Source organism: Plasmopara halstedii (genome assembly GCF_900000015.1).
Source record: "Plasmopara halstedii genome assembly, contig: Scaffold_2386, whole genome shotgun sequence".
Classification (NCBI taxonomy): Eukaryota; Oomycota; class Peronosporomycetes; order Peronosporales; family Peronosporaceae; genus Plasmopara; species Plasmopara halstedii.
In genome coordinates this window covers 888,176-891,075 of record NW_020189293.1, presented here as the reverse complement: position 1 = coordinate 891,075, position 2,900 = coordinate 888,176, and the positions used below count along the sequence as shown (strand labels likewise).

Below are 2,900 nucleotides of genomic sequence, written 5' to 3'. Positions count from 1 at the left end.
GTGATCAAAGTGATCAAAGTGATCAAAGTGATCAAAGTGATCAAAGTGATCAAAGTGACCAAAGTGACCAAAGTGATCAGAGTGATCAAAGTGATCAAAGTCGCCCTGCACGTTGGAAGGGTTTTCTTTCGACCCAAAGAGTAACTGGCAAGTTATCCAAAGAGTAACTGGCAACATCAATAAACTTATTATATCACTTTTGAATCAAGAAAACAAAATGTTCTTAATAAACTATGAAGTATGTCAGCAAAATTAAATATTAATGACCCTAGGTCTTATGCTCTTCGCTTACGCTTGACCGGTCAATATTCTACACAGTGATTGAAGACATACATTTAACAAAAATGAATCAGGCGGTCAGCATGCTCAAGTTAATATGCTCTTCGACCTTGATCACTTTGATCATTTTAGTGTTTACCGCCCATCTCAATGCCGAACAGTAACGAGAGCGAGCAGCAACTTCTTACGCAGACAAAAAATCTCTACCAGGTCATTTTTGGTGTGATGAATTTTTGAAAAGGTGTCACTCGCGATCCATCTCGCTTTCCGAGCTTGCGCGTCTTCAGCGCTTTGTATTGACTCACGAAAAGTGCTAGTTGTCCATGATGGCAGTGGCGGTGGATAAAAACCGCAGAAAAAGTACTAGGATGCTGCAGTTGACAAAATGAAACAGCAGGGACAGCTTTCGTCATGCGCCACGGATCTTAAACTTTCACGATATGCTGACATTTCATTAAACGGTAAAATGATCAAAACTAAAACAATTAAAAAGCCTGATAGGGGAGGGAGGCTTAGCATTAGACGATATTTGTAGATAATTCGACGAGGGAACCTCACCAATATTACACGCAACGACCCATCAGGAGAGCGAAAACGATCGAGCCGAGATGTCAATGTCAACTAATCTAAAAAGCCGGGATACGCGCAGGGTGGATGCATCGAGTCAACATCACTGAAAGTACGATTTTAATTAAGTTTTGCGATAAAGAGAATCAGATCAGGCTTAGGCGGTTGACTTTGTGGGACGGTGAGGCGTGCCGATTTTTCTACCCGGACATGAAGCCTGACTTGGCCAAAGCGTGTAACATCAAGCATTGCATGAGTGAGTATGCGTAACAAGCCAAAGCATGAGGTGGGATTTCACGTTTCCTGGTAAGAAGGGTGCGGGTCACAGAGGATGATGTGATCACACAATGGTCTGGGGGACACAAAGTGGTGTGGCTACACTTAAACATCAAATTACAATAGTTTCACATTTTTTATAACAAAAAAGATAGGAAAACCAAAGGTTTGGATATAGGCGGCTTTGCCACAAATAAAATGGAAAAGTACAGTTAACATCTTGAAGAGTTGACTAGCCTTGAGTTAAGGTTTTAGTTCTCTTGGAGTATGTGGATTGCGATCCGCTACACTCGTAATGGCTCTAAGTATAGAACGAAGGTCACCGACCTTAATAAAGCTTCCTCTAAGCATAAGAGCTAAGGCACCCCCGCTACATTGGCGCTTCAAAGTTCGGCATAGGTGCGCATGCGCAAGCTGTACTTGATAGACTTGATAATAACCATCAAACACGAGGTTCGTCTCTTTTCGATTGAGTGTCAGCATAGCCAATGTTGCAGTATCCCGCCCAGTAATGGGCTGCATATCATCAAACGTATCAACCGCCACCGCTGTATCTTAGTGAGAGAACGACCGGTTAGCAAATCAAAGATCGGATGTGCAGCTCTGACGACAGTGATGACAACAATATGCTTTAGAGCAAAATTTCAGCAGTAGCCGCTGATCTTCATCGAGCAGATTAAGTTGATGGTGCAGGCGTTAGGCTACGCCTGGTCGAGACATTTAACGGTAAAAAATGGCGAGCGTCTTCGTGGTAAAATTAACCTGTTCTTCCAGCAACATAGCAGTTGCTGGTGGATTGCGTAAATCTTTGACCAATCGTGGACAAATTATTACCCCAGAGAACGCTCTCGACATAACAGAGAATGAAGCTGATTGAAGCTGAGAAAGATCCTATAAAATCGGCAAATGAGCGCTTCTTGTACTCAGATATTCTTATGGCGGCACAAACGTGTCACCTTAGCTGGAACTGTTGAGCATCGTCAGGTACAGAGACCCAAAATAAAGGCACACTTTTGTGGTCAAATGTGACAGCGCGCTGCATTCACATAAGCAAATGATCGGTTTGTGTGGATGCAGATGACATCTGATGAGTATGGGTATTGTATCGCACCGGAAAGGATGTCGTCAATGGATATCCGAAATGCGAAAGGGAACGCGGCGATGTCGCAAGAGCAAGCAATTTGGATATCTAAGGAGGGACTACTCGAAGCGCCCAACTGCATTCAGCAAGGACAACTCAGAAGAGTCAGCATTTGCTGCCGCAAAAGACGCTCTCTTAGTGAACGGTAGAAGCTGGATTTCCTGACAGGGTAGCCGGTCGACATCTTGTCAATGACCCAGCGCTGCTGATTAACATATTGGAATTTTTTGTCAAAGATGTTGACGAGTGTTCGGATGATGAACGTTGTCAAGAATGGATGGATGCTCTTTCACCAATAGCAACGGTAAGACGGCATTGAAAAAGAGCGACGACGTGGGGTTATACGCTGACCTGGATCACAACGTGATGGCGGCTATAAATAAGTTGGCAGTAGCAATCAGTGCCACGTCGGAAGCGTTTATCATGAACGTGAAGGACACGAGTGTGGACACAGTATCGCCGGTCGTGACAACGTATATATTATCCGGCTTCTGTATACGCTTCGGTCGTCTGGCGCCGGACAATAGCGATAGCCCTCGTATCCAGTAATAGATCTTAAAGGGAGCGACAGTCATGCATTGTTTGTGCTGAGAGGATAAAAACTCGAACAAAGTTGCATACCAAGGACACTGGTGAG

The 2,900-nt window shown here is 44.1% G+C and overlaps 1 protein-coding gene across 1 annotated transcript; it reads left to right on the top strand.

Moving 5' to 3' along the window:
• Positions 1-605: 605 nt before the first annotated feature.
• PHALS_03629 (uncharacterized protein) lies at positions 606-814 on the top strand (the record flags this gene model as incomplete). Its single annotated transcript, XM_024717873.1, has 2 exons — positions 606-617; positions 677-814. 2 exons carry the CDS (start codon positions 606-608, stop codon positions 812-814), a joined length of 150 nt encoding a protein of 49 aa, XP_024583329.1.
• Positions 815-2,900: the final 2,086 nt, after the last annotated feature.